At 35.7% G+C, this 18,955-nt stretch overlaps 1 protein-coding gene across 4 annotated transcripts in view; it reads left to right on the top strand.

The window, feature by feature from the left end:
- Window positions 1-18,955, top strand: part of KRAS (KRAS proto-oncogene, GTPase) — a 50,150-nt gene that overhangs the window by 25,473 nt on the left and 5,722 nt on the right. For 2 of the 4 annotated variants that reach the window (XM_030938709.1, XM_030938708.1), the window contains exons 3-5: window positions 163-341; window positions 3,509-3,668; window positions 14,320-14,443. In XM_030938709.1, the coding sequence (XP_030794569.1) occupies window positions 163-341; window positions 3,509-3,668; window positions 14,320-14,439 (459 nt within the window). In that variant the 3' untranslated portion in view covers window positions 14,440-14,443. Of the gene's footprint in view, window positions 1-162; window positions 342-3,508; window positions 3,669-14,319; window positions 14,444-17,810; window positions 17,812-18,955 lie in introns of all 4 variants that reach the window. The other 2 variants (XM_030938711.1, XM_030938710.1) reach the window with 2 other exon arrangements.

Below are 18,955 nucleotides of genomic sequence, written 5' to 3'. Positions count from 1 at the left end.
GGTGCTTAGTGGCCATTTGTCCATCATCTTTGGAGCATTGTCTTTTCAAGTCCTATGCCCGTTTTTAAATTGGATTTTTTGTTGTTGTTGAGTTGTGTATAACACCTTTTTTAAAGTAAAAGGTGCACTGTAATAATCCAGACTGTGTTTCTCCCTTCTCAGGATTCCTACAGGAAGCAAGTAGTAATTGATGGAGAAACCTGTCTCTTGGATATTCTCGACACAGCAGGTCAAGAGGAGTACAGTGCAATGAGGGACCAATACATGAGGACTGGGGAGGGCTTTCTTTGTGTATTTGCCATAAATAATACTAAATCATTTGAAGATATTCACCATTATAGGTGGGTTTAAATTGAATATAACAAGTTGACATTAAGGAGTAATTATAGTTTTTATTTATTGAGTCTTTGCTAATGCCATGCATATAATATCTAATAAAAATATTAAAATAATTTTTGTGAGGTAGGTAATATCCCTGCTTTATAAATGAAGTTCCTGGGGGATTAGAGCAGTGGAGTAGCTTACTCCAGACTGCATCAGTAGTGGTATGCTGGGATTCAAACCTAGGCCTGTTTGACTCCACAACCTTGTGTACTCTTGACTCTTCTACACTGGAAAAGCAAGACTTTAAACTTTTTAGATACATCATTAAAAAGGAAAACCAGGGGGAGGGGGGAGGGATTGCATTGGGAGTTATACCTGATGTAAATGACGAGTTGATGGGTGCTGACGAGTTGATGGGTGCAGCACACCAACATGGCACAGGTATACATATGTAACAAACCTGCACATTATGCACATGTACCCTAGAACTTAAAGTATAATAATAATAAAAAATAAATTTTAAAAAAAAGATTGTAGGGTAGGAAGGAATATTTTAAGCCTGCACACAAAGGAAGAAACCACAAAGAAAATGTTAAATTATTTGATCATATAGCGATTACCACTTTTATTCATCAAAAAATCATAAAATAAAAATAAAAATAACAAATTAGAAAATAGTAGGAAAAAAATGTAATTATCCTTATATAAAAATCACTCTTGTAAGTCCATATTAGCAAGACAATAGAAATATGGACAAAGGATAATGGAAAAGTAATTTACAAAAGAGTAAGTTCAGATGGACATCAGGCATATGAAGTATTCAACCACATTTATAATTATGGAAATACGCTTTATAACAAAAACAAGAAACTTTCTTTGGTATTTCATGTTGGCAAAAATTAATGAATATATGTATATTCATCCCCAGAACTGGCTAAGGCTAATTTGGCAGACACAAAACACATGTGCTTCCATGCGTCCATCCTTCATTGAGGTTAAGCATCACTAATTTATCTTAGCATTCTTTACTGCCATATTCAGATGTGGTCTTGCAGTCATTCTCAAAAAGGAGTACCAGGTCAACACTGCTATTTAACCAATGATGGTACTCTAGATGAAATCTAATTGCCCTTCCCAGGGTTTGAAGAAAGTGGAGCTGTTCTATCTGGTTAGTCCTTGACAGTCTGATTCAATAATATGATCTTTTTTTAAAGCTATGATAATGGCCATATCCTTCAGCTAGAAATCTTTTCTAAGGAAATAATCAGAGATGAGCACATGCATTCATATATGATAGAATTTACAGTACATTACAAAAGTGAAATTTTGGAAATCTTGGAAATAACTTTAATATAATGAGAATAAAGTATATTAAATATATATAAAGAAAAATACATAGTTATGCTTATGTTTTCAAAACTGACGTTAAAAATGCTTAATGCGTACTGTTAAACTGATACACACTTGTGCAATATTTTTAATGTGCACACAGAAAAGATGAGAAGAAACATACATATGTGATAACATTTATCTTAAGGTAGAACAATAGTTATTGATAGTCACTTATTCATTATATTTTAAGCTATAGAAAGTAATTAAGCTACAGAATATAAATTTGTATCTATATCCAGATAGATATTATAAAATGTGTATCAGTTGTGTCCTATAGCTGAATAATGTAATATTGTAAACCTCCTGAAATGTCCACATTTAACATAAAAGAGTTTTTCCAAAAAAAAAGGAAAACCATAAAAAAATATGAAAAGGTGATTTGAGATGGTGTTACTTTAACATTCTTTTTTTTTTTTTTTGAGACGGAGTCTGGCTCTGTCGCCCAGGCTGGAGTGCAGTGGCCGGATCTCAGCTCACTGCAAGCTCCGCCTCCCGGGTTTACGCCATTCTCCTGCCTCAGCCTTCCAGGTAGCTGGGACTACAGGTGCCCGCCACCTCGCCCGGCTAGTTTGTTGTATTTTTTAGTAGAGACGGGGTTTCACCGTGTTAGCCAGGATGGTCTCGATCTCCTGACCTGGTGATCCGCCCGTCTCGGCCTCCCAGAGTGCTGGGATTATAGGCTTGAGCCACCGCGCCCGGCTATTTTAACATTCTTAAAAGTAATCGTGTGTATAGTGTAGAATTGCTTGGATTGGATAAAGAGTGGCATTATACATTTTAAAAAATAAAAGTTTTGAAAGATTGAAGAATTTGGGCATTACAGTTTTCTTAAAACTATTAAATAAAACTATTAAAATAATCATTATTGTACTGTTTTATATTCTGCTTCTTTGAGGGTTTAGTTTTCCTAAAACTACCTATTAAGCAAATAAATTACTCACTGGCTATGTCATGTAATAATGAGTTAGCCTAGTTATAAGAAGTTTAACATTTTATTTAAGAACATTGTTACAGCATGTTTACTGTGTAGTCTAGTAATAGAGCAGAAGACATTTGGGTGGGTGGTAGTGGTAGTATTTTTATAGAGGAGTTACCAAATTTCACCTCTATTATCCAAGCTTACCTAGCTAATAGTGGAGGAACTGGGAATTTGAGCCAATTCTGACTCTATTGTCTGCTCTGCTCCTTCTTTTGTGCTGCATCCTTGAAAGTCACCTAAAATTGTGAGGGAATATAATTTCACCCCAAATTTAGAGTTTATGCACTTGTTATATTGAAAATGATTAACATGTAGAAGGGCTTTTAATGGAATAAGTGGTGTAGTAACTTCAGTGTTTTCTACCTAGAAATCAAAATCTACTTGTCAACTTTGTTTTTTGAGACAGTAATATGAAAATTATGTTAATGCTTTAATTCAGGTTTTTGTAAAATATTTTTTATCTTTACACATTTAACATGTTTCTAAAATTATAGTTTGTTATATAGCACTCTGGGTCTAGAATTTTTCAGTAGTTTCTGTTTTACTATTATGATCTACCTGCATATTAACCTATTAGGTTATAGTTTTACTATACTTCTAGGTATTTGATCTTTTGAGAGAGAGACAAGGTTTCTCTTTAAAAAGGTAAAGAAAAAAATAATTAGTAAAAGGAAGGAAGGAAAATTTGATATAGTGGAAACCAGGAATTACATTGTTTTCTTTCAGCCAAATTTTATGACAAAAGTTGTGGACAGGTATTGAAAGATACTTGTGTTACTAATGCCTCTGCTATAACTTTTTTTTCTTTCCCAGAGAACAAATTAAAAGAGTTAAGGACTCTGAAGATGTACCTATGGTCCTAGTAGGAAATAAATGTGATTTGCCTTCTAGAACAGTAGACACAAAACAGGCTCAGGACTTAGCAAGAAGTTACGGAATTCCTTTTATTGAAACATCAGCAAAGACAAGACAGGTAAGTAACACTGAAATAAATACAGATCTATTTTCTGCAAAATCCTGACTGTTATGTCGTTTAATATATCAGTTTTTCTCTCAATTATGCTATACTAGAAAATAAAACAATATGTATTTAGTAAATGTTTTTGTCTCTTGAGAGGGTCTAGCTTCTTACAGTGTCCTTGATACTGCTTTTGGCTTTGGTTTCTTTCTACATTGAAAATTTCTCTTCAATTCTGAGCACATGTTAACATTTAGAATTCAAGAGATGTGGGGATTTTTTTTCCCCACTGTTGTGTGTGTGTATATATACACACACACACAAAGAAGAGGGCAACACATTTTTGAATTTTCTATTTCAGTAGTACTTTTAAACCATTATGTCATGTTTCTAGGTTAAATGTTGTTGCATTTGAAGAATTTTATTTTGGCAGAATTTTTTTTTTGAGGATATGTTTATTTTTGGAGAAAGGTCTCATTAAAGAAAGAAAATACCCAGAAAGCAAATAGAAATTCTGTTATTCATTTAATGCATTTTTCTGACAAAAATTGTTGTCAGAGGCCAGGCGCAGTGGCTCAAGCCTGTAATCCCAGCACTTTGGGAGGCCGAGATGGGCGGATCACGAGGTCAGGAGATCGAGACCATCCTGGCTAACACGGTGAAACCCCTTCTCTACTAAAAATACAAAAAATGAGCCGGGCGAGGTGGCGGGCGCCTGTAGTCCCAGCTACTTGGGAGGCTGAGGCAGGAGAATGGCGTGAACCCGGGAGGCGGAGCTTGCAGTGAGCTGAGATCCGGCCACTGCACTCCATCCAGCCTGGGCAACAGAGCGAGACTCTGTCTCAAAAAAAAAAAAAAAAAAAAAAAAAAAAAAAAATTGTTGTTAGAGGGAATTTTGTTTCAAAAATCATCTTGGTTTTAAAAATGACTTTTTCTTTAGGTAAAATAAAATAATTTCAGTTACTGTTATTTAACCTGTTTGTATGAAGAGTTTAACATACAGGAAATTAATACATAAAGATAGGAAGGAATTAATTGTTTATATAGTCATATGTCTCTTAATGACAGGGATACTTTCTAAGAAATACATTGTTAGGTGATTTTGTCATTGTGCAAACATCATAAGAGTATACTTACACAAATCTTGGTGGTATAACCTACTATACACCTGGGATATATAGTACAGTCTCTTGCCCCAGGGATACAAATCTGTACAGTGTGTAACTGTAGTAATGACTATAGGCAATTGTTAACACAATGGTAAATTTTGTGTGTATAAATGTACACTTGGGCTACCCTAAGTTTATTTTTTTTAATTTCTTGTTCAGTAATAAATTAACCTTACTTTACTGTAACTTTTTAAATAAACTTTTAAATTTTTCCTAACATTTTGACTTTTGTAATACAGCTTAAAACACACATTATACAGCTATACAAAATTTTTCTTTCTTTGTATCCTTATTCTGTAATAAGTTTTTTTCCATATTTAAATTTTTTTATTTGTTTTTACTCATTAAACTTTTTTGTTAAAAACTAAGACATGCATGCACATTAGCCTAGGCCTACACAGGGTCAGGACCATCAATATCATTGTCTTCACTTCCACATCTTGTCCCACTGGAAGGTCTTCAGAGGCAGTAACACACATGGAGCTGTCATCTCCTATAATAACTTTTGGAATACCTCCTGAAGGACCTATCCAAGGCTGTTTATAGTTAACTTTTTTTTTTTAAAGTAAATAGGAGTACACTAAAATAACAATAAATAGTATAGTAAATACATAAACCAGTAATAGTTACTTATTACCATTATCAAGTATTAAGTATGGTGTATAATTGTAGGTGCTATACCATTATACAACTGGCAGTGTGGTAAGTCTGTTTACACCAGCATCACCACAAACACATGAGTACTGTGTTGTGCTACAATGTTAGGATGGCTATAATAACATCACTAGGCAATGGGAACTTTTAAACTCCATTATAATCTTAAGGGACCACTATCACATATGCAATCTATTGTTGATCAAAATGTCATGTGGCACATGACTGTACTAAGAAATTGATCCATCTATATTCCATAAGTTTGTTTAGGGCTTTTTTTGGTTACATTTACCTGTGAGCCTAGAAAACCAGTTTTGTAGAATTTCTGTAATGCTAGGAGTTAAAAAAAATAGATGAACAACTTTTACGTTGTTAAACATATAAAAACAAGCATTCTAGAAGTTTATCAAATTTTATAAAGCTGCAAAAATGTAAATGTAAATCATTATCCAGCTAATATATATGTTATATTTCCCTAGTAGGAGAGCATATGTACCTCTTCCTAGTTATACAAATTTGATACATAGTAAAGAAACAAATTCTACTTCAAGTCATTTTTGGAGGATTAAAAACTAAATTTCTCTAGTTTGACCAGTATACAAATTTCTCTGGCAGTTTTACTAAAACCTCATTTATAGGTTAAAATTGGTATATATCATATCACTTTACTTTAGAGGAATTAAGATTTCACTTAAATCCATTTCCATGTTCCAAAGACTAGGAAGAGGCTTTGTTTTTGTTTTTCTTTTTACTGGTCTTCTATAACCAGTCTCCTTGATTTTTCTTAGGACAGAAGGTACTGAGAATGATTTGTTACTTTGTCTTCCAACATTTTCTTATGAAACATTTTCAAATACAAAATTAAGTTTTATTTAAAACATTTGCAAATATACTACCTAGATTCTACCATTGTTGTTTTACTATATTTGCTTTACTTATAACTTTTAAAAGATGCTTTTCATACTACTGAACATATTAGCTTACATTTCACAAAAAAAAGAAAAAATTTAAGAGACTTTGCGTAATGTTTTAAGGGGTTGCAGTAAAGAAGTGCTTCTTATATTTTCTTATGCATACAAATCAGCTGGGCTTATTAAAATCCAGATTCTAATTCAGAAGGTTTAGGTTGGGATTGAGTCTGCATTTCTAACAGGCTCCCAGGTGGTATTTTTCTTGGTACTTGGACCATACTTTGAGTAGAAAAGCAGTAGAGGACATAAAAAGAGTCTTGTTAGTCCCACTTTGTTGCTGTCCACTTCTCATTTGATAAGATCCTAACATAGCTATGTCTCCTTTTTGGTGGTTGTATGATTACTACCTCAGAAGTACTAATTGATTCTTGCTATTTGACCTTAATACTTTAATACAACACAGCATTCATATTTGATCAGAAAACTATCTGGCTTCCTTTTGTAAGAGATTTTTAGGTTTTTTACAGTTTTGTGGCCTTGGGTTTTTTGTTTTGATTTGTTTTTTGGAAGGTATGTAATATGTAAGTAGATGAACTTAAATTTGCTTTGTAGACATTTTTATGTGGATCATCTAATTAAAATATGGAGGGATGTAGTAAAAGAATACTTGTACTTAACAGAGCACTCAACCTTTCTTTTATATCTTGTTTCACTGATGTTATATAATTTATGTTGCTAAACTATAAATTAGATATTTAATTTCTATTCTTTGATTTCCTTTTATTATTAAACGGACTTGTTGATTTGCCTAGAAATTAATTTGCCTTTCAAAAGTCTATTAATCTTCATCTGTTGAAATTAATTTGATATTTGCATGCTTCTGGAAGACTTTAAAGAGCTATTCCAAGTAACTGTAGAGATTATAAAATGAAATATGGAAATTTTAATACATTGTGTATCTCCAGTTACTGGTGAAAATGTCAAGCCCTCCTTTCTGCAGAGTATTTTACTTATTTGTTATTCAGCTTATTTATTTATTTATTCTTTTTTTTTTTTTTTGAGACAGTCTCACTTTGTCGCCCAGGCTGGAGTTCAGTGGCGCCATCTCGGCTCACTACAGGCTCTGCCTCCCGGGTTCACGCCATTCCCCTGCCTCAGCCTCCCAAGTAGCTGGGACTACAGGCGCCCGCCCCCACACCTGGCTAATTTTTTGTATTTTTAGTAGAGATGGGGTTTCCCGTGTTAGCCAAGATGATCTCAGTCTCCTGACCTTGTGATCCGCCTGCCTCGACCTCCCAAAGTGCTGGGATTACAGGCATGAGCCACCGCGCCCGGCCCTTATTTGTTTTTTAAACAAAATTAGTGTGCATATCCTTGTTGTATTTTATGAGCAAGTTGTTTTATGCCCTAATTTTTGGGGTCTTGATCATGAGACTAAAACACGTAAACACTCCCAAAAAATTATATTCAGGTTGAAGGAACAAAACATTCATTTAGAAGTTCTCATCTATGTAAATTAGAGGCTGGCAAACTTATTTTCTGTAAAGGGCCAAGATAGTAAATGTTTTAGGCTTTGAGGGCCACAAGTGGTAGCTGTTGCATTTTTTTTTTTTAATTATAACCCTTTAAAATGCAAAAATAATTGTTAGCTTGTGCATAGTATAAAAATAGGCTGGCCGTGCGCTGTGGTTCATGCCTGATCCCAGATATGAGGTGGGAGGCCGAGGTGGGCCCATCACCTGAGGTCAGGAGTTCGAGACCAGCCTGACCAACATGGTTGAAACCCCGTCTCTACTAAAAATACCAAAATTAGCCAGGCGTAGTGGTGGGTGCCTGTATTCCCAGCTACTCAAGAGGCTGAGGCCGTAGAATTGCTTGAACCTCAGAGGCAGAGGCTGCAGTGAGCCGAGATCAAACCAGCCTGGGAGACAGAGCGAGACTCGTCTCAAAAAAAAAAAAAAAAGCCGTTGCTGCATTTGGCCTATGGGCTGTAGTATACTGATTCCTAATTCTCTGGGTAACTTTAGTGTTTGATTAGATACTAGAAGTTAGGTTAAACCTCTGTATTTTACAGGCTAACCTTAATAATCTTAAAGTAAAACTTACATATTTCATGAAAAGGAAATAGAAATTTTACGCTAGTACTCTTTTTTTTTTTTTTTTTTTTTTGGAGGCAGAGTCTCCCTCTGTCACCCAGGCTGGAGTGCAGTGGTAGGATCTTGGCTCACTGCAACCTCCTCCTCCTGGGTTCAAGCGATTCTTGTGCCTCAGCCTCCCGAGCAGCTGGGACTACAGGCACGCCCCACCACGCCTAATTTTTGTATTTTTAGTAGAGACGGGGTTTCGCCATGTTGACCAGGCTGGTCTTGAACTCCTGACCTCAAGTGATCCTCCCATCTGAATCTCCCAGTATGCTGGGATTACAGGCGTGAGCCACTGTGCCTGAGCCCTAGTACCTTTTTTTTTTCTTTTTTTTTTGAGACAGAGTCTCACTCTGTTGCCAGGCTGGAGTGGAGTGGCATGATCTCAGCTCACTGCAACCTCCACTTCCCGGGTTCAAGCGATTCTCCTGTCTCAGCCTCCTGAGTAGCTGGGACTATGGGCACACACCACCACGCCCAGCTAATTTTTGTATTTTTAGTAGAGATGGGGTTTCACCATGTTGGCCAATATGGTCTCAATCTCTTGACCTCGTGAACCACCTGCCTCGGCCTCCCAAAGTGCTGGTATTACAGGCATGAGCCACTGTGCCCAGGTGTACTTTTTAAGATAAGAATTGCAGAATATATATTTTTACCAACTTAATAACTTATAATTTTAAAAAGCTAATTACTTGACTAGAATATAATGCCTTACGTATTCTTTACACTCAGTTCAGTCCATATCTGAAAGGCAAATAGAGTTATTTTCTGCTAGTACATTGTGTGGTCCCTATGTTCCTAGTGTATAAGGACTGTTACCTAGTTCACATTTATCTGGGTTGTTGACAGATTTTCCTGGTCCCTTTGGACAGTGCATGGCCATGTTGGCAAAAGCTGTCAAAATTGAAACATTGACACTATAAGAATTGTGTATTTTCCAGTCTGCTAAAATCAAAAGTGGGAAGGTTCAGTAAGGTGAATGACAGAAGCAGAGTCTTCAGGGTATCTGTTACTCCTCATCTGGCTTTTTTGCTTTCTGGGGGTCTCAATTTAAGTATAATGTGAAAATTAGTTTTACGAACCTAAAAATGTTGAGTGATTAATTTCCTGGTTTTGTTGTTAATTTCTAGGTATTTAAATTGTTAGAAGAACTCCATTAAAGAAGGCTTTGCAATACAACCTCCTTATGTGCTATGTCTCTGTTTAATAGTAGTTGAGTTTGCCTACATGAGATCAATATTTTGCACTTCAGCTTTTTATGAGTTAAAAATTGACAGAACAGTTACTGTGCACTTGGTGTACACCATGGTAGTTTCCCAAGTAGTGGTTTTTCTGCATTTCAGTAGTACATGAGATAGGCTGTGGGTGGCAAGATTGCTTGAGAAAGTCAGGGGTGCACACAGTTGGGTTTTAGAATACATCTTTTTCCTCCATGCCCTTCTGCCACGAAAGGCTGGTGGTAGTCTTGCATCTGTATATAGTTAGGGTATTTGGTGTGTTGTTTCCTTGACAGAGTTTTGCAAGAATTTGCAGATTCAACAGGAACAAAAATTTACTTAAACAAAATCTCTTAGTAAAAGCATAGCCTAGCAAGATTTAGAATACTTTTGGTTAACTGTTCTTTCTCTTTATGGAGTGCTTTGTTTCCATGGCCTCACAAGTATGTTTTCAGATAATAGTTGAGTTGAAAATGTTGTCAGTCTCTTGATTTTAAAAAATTTACGTATTTAAAGTTGTATACTTTTGTTCCCACGTATTTTCAGTTGTTCTTAAAGTTCAATAAGTGACATTTGAAAATGAGTATATGTGTATAAAAACAAAAGTAGGCTGGGCGCAGTGGCTCATGCCTATAATCCTAGCACTTTGGGAGGCTGAGGCAGGCAGATCACATGGTCAGGAGTTTGAGACCAGCCTGGGCAATATGGTGAAACCCCCCTCTACTAAAAATACAACAATTAGCTGGGCGTGGTGGTGCATGCCTGTAGTTCTGGCTACTCAGGAATCTGAGGCAGGAGAATCGCTTGAATCCGGAGGTGGAGGTTGCAGTGAGCCAAGATCGCACCACTGCAGTCTAGCCTGGGTAGCAGAGCGAGACTCCATCTCGAAAGAAAAAAAAAAAGAAAAAGTTAAAAAACAAAAACAAAAAACACAAAATGAGTATATGTGGGAACAAGTCCTATTCTCAAAAAAATCATTGTGTGCCACTTAAGAGCTTAGTGAGTAGTCAGTGGGTATTAAATATCTGTTTCAGCTATATTTTATCTTTAAAAATTATCTACAAATTTTGGAATGTGAAAAACCAGTGTTTTGTTTCATAGGTATATACTGTATGCATTTTAAAAAATAAGAGCCAGTGCCAGTGGTTTACAGTGTACACAAGAATAATGTTCTCATGATGTCAGTATGACTTTAAAGCATATTATGAAGAAATAACTAAGTCTGAAAAACTGTAGTAAATAACTGATACTCTAAAACCTAAATTTCTCATTACTAAAAATAAGAAATGGAAAATGTCACCCTGTGCTGTTAATTATATGAACCACTGAGGTCCTGACATTGAATTCTTGGTTGTGGATAATAATCTCTTCTTTTTAATTATTGGCTTCCAATTCTCTCTCTGCATTGCTGGAAACAAAAATCATGTATTTCACTATTGGTGGTGGGGATGCTGACGCTGCAAAAGTAGACACATTCAAACTGATTTTAGAAATAAGTTAAAATCAAAATTTGCTTCTGCTAAATTAGTAGAGGACCAATACTGTTTTTCTCCTTCATAGTATGTTTTGGTTCTTCTACATTGACCTTGTAACTTTTTTTTTTTAAACAGGAATAGAAGTTAACATTCTTAGAAAATTTATGAAAATATGAGCTTTTACCTGGTTTGTGTGTGTATATGTATATACATATTTTTAAATTTCTTACATTGATTTTCAAATTGAAAGAGAATCATTTGTGAAAATATCTTACAGAGCTCATGCTTTACATTTTACATGCTACAAAGTTATTTTAGTGCCTTAAATTATTTATGTTGCTTATTAATGAAAATTTTGGATACATAATATTTTGAAGACAAAGGTAAAAATAAACCCTTTCCTTTTGAGGGTTAATGATAAATATAAACTGTAAAACGATTAAAAATTTTTTTTTTAGAGACAGCGTCTTGCTCTGTTGCTCAGACTGAAGTGCAATGGTGCAGTCATAGCTCACTGAAGCCTCAAACTCCTGGGCCCAAGCAACCCTCCTGCCTCAGCCTTTTGAGTAGCTGGGACTTCAGGCTCATGCCAACATGCCTAATTTATTAGTAGAGATGAGGTCTCAAACTCCTGGCATCTCTTGCCCTCTCAAAGTGCTGGTACCACAGCATGAGTCACCACACCTGACACTTAAACTCTTTTCTACAGGTGTAAGTAGGTATCTAATTTAAAGTGCCAACAAAGGTAGTTGAAAATTTGTATTTATACTTGGCTTAGCGAACTAGTTGACTAAATTGATTCCATTAAAAATAAGAATGTTCTTAGAATATAATGATTTTCATTATTAAATAGAAACATATCACTGGATGGTATATGTTAATGACTTGAGATACGCATTTTAATATATAATCACGTTACCTAAATGCCTGCTTTTTGAACTGAAACTTAACATTATGAATTTTAAATTAAAGTTTGACTTTAGAGGTAAATTTCTGTACTTTACTAAAGCAGTTCTTAATACACTTCTGAGATTTCTAAAAATTAATGTGCCTTAAAGAATTGAGGTGTGTAACTACTGTAGGCAGTAGATGTACAGATGACTTCTGTGTGCAAAAATTAAGCCCTAGCCATTGGTTGACTTCAACTAATACTTAGTTGCCAATTCTCTGTGTGTGATTGAGTTTAAAACTACAAAATGGTACTTGTGATATATTAACTTTTTAGGTGCTAGGTCCACTTTGTTACATTTGGTTCAGTAGAAACATTGATGTTACGGATCTCAGAAAGTTAAAATATATATGCCAATCCCCAAATTAGGTAATTCATTCTTAATTTTAAGATAAAAGAATAGAATTCCCTTAAAATTAAATGTGGAGTAAAATATAGCAGCTTCAAAAAATATTTACCTTTTAGAAGAAGAAACACGATATTACATCTTTTAATTTGCACTACATATAGATTAATATTTCTGTGCATTTCTCTGTGCTCCTACTTTGATGGTATGCTTTTCTGAACAAACTAGCAGCACAGTTAAGGAAGTCCTTTTCCCCTTTGACGACTGCCTAATTTTCTAGATTGGAAAAGATTAATAACTTTTATCTCCATATGGCCAGTATATGATTGTGCCTGTTGTCTATAGCTTTCTTATCATAGGCTTAAGCAGGAAAAACTCTATTTTAGAATAGAAGGTACAAAGCCAGTATGATTGAACACTGTTCTAAAAATTATTTTTAAGACTTGTAGTAAGGCCAGGTTTGGTGGCTTATGGCTGTAATCCCAGCCCTTTGGAAGCCAAGGTGGGCGGATCACTTGAGCTCAGGAGTTTGAGACCAGCCCCGGCAACATGGTAAAACCCTGTCTCTACAAAAAGTACAAAAATCAGTCGGGTGTGGTGGTGCTTGCCTGTAGTCCCAGCTATTTGAGAGACTGAGGCAGGAGGATCACCTAGCCTGGGAGGTCGAGGCTGCAGTCATGATCGTGCCATTTGCACTCCATCCTGGCAACACAGTGAGACCCTGTATCTAAAACAAAACAAACAAAATAAACAACAACAAAAAAAAGAGCTTGTAGTAAGGATACAAAATGCTCCTATTGGCCGGGCGCGGTGGCTCAAGCCTGTAATCCCAGCACTTTGGGAGGCCGAGGCAGGCGGATCACGAGGTCAGGAGATCGAGACCCTCCTGGCTAACACGGTGAAACCCCGTCTCTACTAAAAATACAAAAAACTAGCCGGGCGCGGTGGCGGGCGCCTGTAGTCCCAGCTACTCGGAGGCTGAGGCGGGAGAATGGCGGGAACCCGGGAGGCGGAGCTTGCAGTGAGCCGAGATTGCGCCACTGCACTCCAGCCTGGGTGACACAGGGAGACTCCGTCTCAAAAAAAAAAAAAAAAAAAAAAAAAAATGCTCCTATTTTGTGTGTGTCCTTTAATTCATGATGTTTTTATATTATGGTAAGCAGCTCTCATTTAAGATTTTAATTTAATAATGTAGTTAAATATGTACAGAAGACCCAGTCTCAGCCTCACTTGTAGACCCTGGAAATAGATTGGAAGGTGTTAAAATTTAAAATAAAACTCAAGATTCCAGTTTCTTGACTCATCTTTGAGATTCTTTTATGTTTTTGTTGTTTTTTAACAAAGGTTGCATGTCCATATTTTACCATTTTTCTTCTCATTCTCCCCTGGGGGAGGGTGTGGGAATCAGTAGTACATAAATCACTTTTTCCCTAAGTCAAAGAAGTAATTTAAAGCTGACTTCAGTTTAGGCTTTAATTCCAAGATTAGCAAACTAAAATGGTTGCATTAATTGACAAACAGATGCTAGTAAATGTCTTTAGGCTTGTCATAATCTCTCCTAATTCCTAATTTTAAAATTTTTAAATTTAATTCCATTAGAAAACAAAACTGACTTTTAAGAACAAACCAGGATTCTAGCCCATATTTTAAAACTGCATCCTCAGTTTTATTCAAACAGTCTGATGTCTGTTTAAAAAAAAAAAAATCTCAAGCTCATAATCTCAAACTTCTTGCACATGGCTATCCCAGTAAATTACTCTTACCAATGAAACAGACTTTAAAGAAGTTGTGTTTTACAATGCAGAGAGTGGAGGATGCTTTTTATACATTGGTGAGAGAGATCCGACAATACAGATTGAAAAAAATCAGCAAAGAAGAAAAGACTCCTGGCTGTGTGAAAATTAAAAAATGCATTATAATGTAATCTGGTAAGTTTAAGTTCAGCACATTAATTTTGGCAGAAAGCAGATGTCTTTTAAAGGTAACAAGGTGGCAACCACTTTAGAACTACTTAGGTGTAGTATTCTAACTTGAAGTATTAAAAGATAAGAAACTTGTTTCCATACTTAGTACATTTATTTTTAATCTAGTGAGAATTAATTATAATTGAGACAATTTTGATGGCTGTAGTAGACTAATCTATATTTGGCATAAAGTCTAATGATTTAATGAGTCTTAAGTAAACTAAATATTTGGGAACTGATATTTACCTTTATTTTTAAGGGAAACCATACTCAAGTTTTGAGATAATAAGCAGCTTTTTTGTTGTTGTTGTTGTTAGGTAGGGAGAAAAAAATATGAGAGAGAATAGAGAGCAGTAATATTGAATGGCCCAGAAGGTGGGAGAAAGCCACTCTTAAATGTATTTTTTCTTTTGGATATTTTACAAGCAAATAACCATTCTTCTGCCTAAGTTCTCCAGCTTAGTGGCATCAGCAGTACAGCACTTTCTTATCCCAGTGAGAAGCTTGGGAATTTTAGGATGACTCCTACTGCCCTCTTTTCCTCCAGTCCCGCATTTGGAAGTATCCACAAATTCCTGTGATGTTACATTGTGTGTCTTTTATGTCATCATTAGTTGAAGCCCCTATCATTTCTTGTTCGACTGTTTGAACCTCCTATTTGATTTACCAGTTGCTGCCATCATTCATTGTGCAACCGGGGAGATACACTTTAAATAAATGTCATTTTCAGCCGGGCGCAGTGGCTCATGCCTGTAATCCCAGCACTTTTGGAGGTCGAGGCGGGCGATCACCTGACGTCAGGAGTTCAAGACCAGCCTGGCTAACATGGTGAAATGCCGTTTTTCTACTAAAAATACAAGAAATTAGCCGCGTGTGGTGCCACATGCCTGTAATCCCAGCTGCTTGGGAGGCTGAGGCAGGAGAATCGCTTGAACCTGGGAGGCGGAGGTTGCAGTGAGCCGAGATTGCACCATTGTACTCCAGCTTGAGCAACAAGAGTGAAACTCCGTCTCAAAAAAAAAAAAAAAAAAAAACTCATTTTAGCTATAGAATAAAATCTCATATTCCACAGCATGTCGCAGATAGTCCTTACTACCTTCCCACCACTCCAGCTCTTTTTTGGTCTTATATCTAAAAACTTCATCTTGCCTGAATTTCTTTTGTTCTTCTATAAATAAATAACGTTATTTCTTACCTTCCCTTGAGTTTGAGTCTTGGCTCTTGTTTGGAATGCCAGTATTTTTATCCCTAGTCTTACGAATTAGCTAACACTCTCATGATTCCCCAGTCTCCTACTCTCTAAAAATCTTTCTTGAAACCCTTAGACTAGGCATGGAGCCCTTCCTGCGTATTCCCAGAATACTATCCTTAGCTATTATATGCTTCCCATGTTATGTTGAAATAACCTCTTCTGTTTCATTCCTATATTATTTGACAGCAAAATCTTAGCCAGAATTACATATTTTTAATCTTTGCACGCCCATTGCCTAGTAAGGTTCCTGGCACATAGTAACTACCCCGTAAATATTTATTGCATGGAATTCTCATTTTCATTTCTAAACCAACCCATATTAAACTCTGTCTTGCTAAGACAGTACTTCACTAGGTGTCATAAAGTTCATGGCGAAGCTTAAGCTTTGGATGCATATTGTTTGTAATATATCATGTTCTTAATAGGCAATGAAATTACAATTTTCAAAACCTAGCATATCATTTATTATATTTATTACAAGTTGGTGTTCTTTATTATATGAATTTTAGGTATTTCACAAAAGTATAAAATACACATTTGAATAGTAGACTCAATCCCGAAAGATATTATGTGGCATACTAATCTACTAAACTCAGAAACAAAGTATGACTGGCATTTTTACTGAAATTTATGAACTCTTAATAGTCTTTGAGTATCATTGTGTAAAGCAATATTTTGCAATTAAAGCAATTTTGCATGTTAAATTTTACCACAACCTCTAAAATACTGCAAATTTAACAATGCAGTTTGAAGTTACACATTTTAAATAACAGTACCATGACCAGATTTAGGTGGTGGTTTTAAGTTTTTATTTTCTCCTCCTATTGTCTCACCATTAGATGATTTTAAAAATAGAACTGTTTAGAGTAAAATAAGAAATAAGTGTTATGCTCTAATTTATATTTAAAACAAAGGTGTAAGCATATACTATTCTAAAATTTCTAATTTGTACAAATTATGTTTTATACAGTGACTGTAGGTGAATGTCTCACAGTTGTTTGATGTGATGAATCCTTGTTTTTTCAGTACACATGGAAGTATTTTATATAAAAGAGAAGTATACTTGGTAATTAAAAATTTTAAATGAAATACAATTTAAAAAAATGTATTTGACAAGCTGGCTGTAGTGTGTGAGTCTGCAGCATCAGCTGCTTGGGAGCCTGAGGCAGGAGGATTGCCTGACCCCAGGAGTTTGAGGTTGAAGGGAGCTATGATGGTGCCATGGCACTGTAGCCTAAGGCAACAGAAAGAGACTCTATCTCTAAAAAAAAGTAAAAATAAAAAAGTTTTGGCCCAGGGACAGTGGCTCACACCTATAATTCCAGAACTTTAGAAGTCCAAAGCACGAGGATTGCTTGAGGCCAGGAGTTCCAAGACCAGCCAGGGCAACGTAATGAGACCCCACCTCTAGCAAATAAATAAACATTTAACAATGACAAACATATATAAATTAGCTTTTCTTAGTCCTGAAAAAGATAATATGTAACCAAAATAATTACTGGGCTACTTATGTGTATGTGTGAGAATGATTAGTTCTCATATGAGAAAAAAAGAATTCATTGCTCTGTGTAGGTTGTGACATTTCCTTCATGATTGAAATTAGTTACTTAATTTATTTGTCTGTTTGTTTATTTATTTATTTTAAAAATAGAGACAGGTTCTTGCTGTGTTGCCCAGGCTGGTCCCAAACTCCGGGCCTCAAGCAGTTCTCCTGCCTCAGCCTCCCAAATTGCTGTGACTGCAAGTGTAAGCCACTGCGCCAGGCCAAAATTACTTAATTTTAACAAGAAGATGTAGAGGAGAGTTCAGTGTAACATAAGCCTAGAATCTTTGTTAGAGTCTTAGAAAGTAATGTTATCAAATTCTATGTTTTCACCATAAAATATCTTATCTGTATCCATCACATGGTTTTTCATTGTTTTCTGCTTTACCATTTTAGTACCATTGGCATTTTTCTTCATTGTAAAAGTAGTAGAAATGGAGTAGATTACATAAGGATGTGATCAGAGGGAATTAATTCATGCAGTACGGTAAGAGAGTTAGATTAGATCCTCTTTTAAGATTCCATCACATTCTAAGGGTTTATGATTCTAAACTGTCAAGTAAATTGTCAAGTGCTGGCAAGCTACAGAATAATTTTTATTATATCATTGGAAATTTTCCCCTCTGTATGTTATAGAGTTTAGCCTGAAGGGACACATACACATACATATATGTAATCAAACCTTGATGGTATTGTATTGCTGATAAATTATTTCTTACCACTTTTCCTTTCTCCTTTGGGAGAGACGGAAGCATATGTTTGTGTGGTATGAGTAATGATGTTAGAGACTGAGAAACAACAGTAAGTCCAGTTTGGAGACTTTACTGGAGACATTTATTCACTAGTGCTCAAATAAATAATGCTGGTTTGTATCCTGCTGTTTGCTTAATGTGGACAAGCCTCTCATTCCCATTCTGTGTTTACCTCTCTTAAAATATTGGTCACACTTTCTTGAATTATAGATCTATTAGGAAAATTCACTAACTGCAGCTAATTTTCATTGTTCATGCTCCAAATTTTATTATTTTGAAATATTGTTAATCTTAGTAGTACAGTAAAAGAGAAATACCACTTAACATTTTTTGTTTTTTTTTCTTTGAGACGGAGTCACGCTCTGTCACCCAGTCGAGTGCAGTGGTGCGATCTCAGCTCACTGCAACGCACTCCGCCTCTCCGGGTTCAAGCAATTCTCCTGCCTCAGCCTACTGAGTAGCTGGGATTACAGGCACCTGCTACCACACCCAGCTAATTTTTGTATTTCTAGTACAAAATGTATTTCTAGTATTTCATGTTGGCCAGGCTGGTCTCAAACTCCTCACCTCAAGTGATCCACCCATCTCAGCCCCCCAAAGCGTTGGGATTACATGTAGGCATGAGCCACTGTACCTGGCCCACTTAACATTTTAAATTAATTTCAAGATAATATAACTTGAATATTTTACACATGTAATTTTTATAATATATTTATTTACATAGTTTATAATATCCAACAGAAGGGATGACAATGAGTAAAAACCCAGTTTTTATTGTTCTTAAAGTGGCTTGATTTATACAACTTAATGTGTTGGGTATTGGTTTCTAAGACTCCCTCTGCTGTCTAGGTTTGGAAGTATTGTGAGGTTAACAGATTTTCTTTTTATAGTTACTACTCAGTTGAACAGGCTTTAAAATACAGAGAGAA

Source organism: Rhinopithecus roxellana, chromosome 10 (assembly GCF_007565055.1).
Source record: "Rhinopithecus roxellana isolate Shanxi Qingling chromosome 10, ASM756505v1, whole genome shotgun sequence".
In the NCBI taxonomy this organism is placed as follows: domain Eukaryota; kingdom Metazoa; phylum Chordata; class Mammalia; order Primates; family Cercopithecidae; genus Rhinopithecus; species Rhinopithecus roxellana.
Note: the sequence above shows the minus strand (reverse complement) of the source record. Positions and strands in the feature narration are given on the sequence as shown.